General features: G+C 38.3%; 1 protein-coding gene across 1 annotated transcript; it reads right to left on the bottom strand.

Moving 5' to 3' along the window:
* Positions 1-251: 251 nt before the first annotated feature.
* Positions 252-520, bottom strand: LOC123826425 (dynein light chain 1, cytoplasmic-like). Its single transcript, XM_045850420.1, is given in 2 exon segments — positions 252-481; positions 484-520. Coding segments are annotated over 2 exon segments (267 nt in total).
* Between the last annotated feature and the right edge of the window lie 373 nt (positions 521-893).

Raw genomic sequence — 893 nt, 5'->3', positions numbered from 1 at the left:
ACTTTGAGGAAGAAAAACATGGAGCCGAGAGGTATGGAATAGAAAATAAACACAAGTGTAAGCTGTTTTTCTAATTGTTCTATAACTGCAACAAATGAGCACAGAGAATGCCCTGTACCAAATAACATAATAAATGTTCAAGATCAAGGTGTTTCTTTAGGCAAGACTAAAACTTCAGTCCCTGGTATTTGGAATTTAGGCTACAATATTTTTGGAGGGCTCACTGGGTGTGTGGTATACAGTCCATGCTTTTAACCAGATTTGAACAGAAGGATGGCCGCATGGCCCAGGTACAAGTAGATAAAGTGTTTGCTTTCATGTGTCACATAACTACTGAAGTTCCTTCCAATTATGCAGTGTCCATTGGGGTTGTACTTCTTGTCAAACTTTTTCTTAATATGGGCCATAATATCCTTCTCCGTATCATATATCTCCAATGCCTGAGTAGCACATTCCACAGAGTCCTGTTGCATTTCTTCAATGTACTGGCATTTTTGATTACCGCCTTTCAGTTGCACATTGTTACAGTGGAGCAGGGGCTGGCCAATGGCAACAGTCTCCTGCAGGAAGGGCTGCAAAGGACCACACTCAGGGGGAGAAGCCTTCACTACCAAAGCTGTGCACATCTTCTAGGTTTACATTTAAATTTCTAAGTATACAGCTACCAAAAAAAACCCATATTCCTCTAGCATAGCAGCAAAAAGTCTGAAAGATGAGTACAATTCTAGAACACTGGGGAAACAAGTACAGAGAAAGTACAAAATGAAACACCCAGTAAAACTATAAATTAACATTTCAGAATTATATCAGAAAAATTATTTAGAATTCTTTAAAGTCTTTAGAATTTACAGATAGCTTCATGATTTGTGATTGTGTCATGTACACAAATGTAC

The sequence above is a fragment of the Phyllostomus hastatus genome, unplaced genomic scaffold (genome assembly GCF_019186645.2).
Source record: "Phyllostomus hastatus isolate PE091 unplaced genomic scaffold, TTU_PhHast_1.1 phas_contig_80, whole genome shotgun sequence".
NCBI lineage: Eukaryota > Metazoa > Chordata > Mammalia > Chiroptera > Phyllostomidae > Phyllostomus > Phyllostomus hastatus.
The sequence above is the reverse complement of the archived record's forward strand: the minus strand, read 5'-3'. Positions and strand labels throughout refer to the sequence as shown.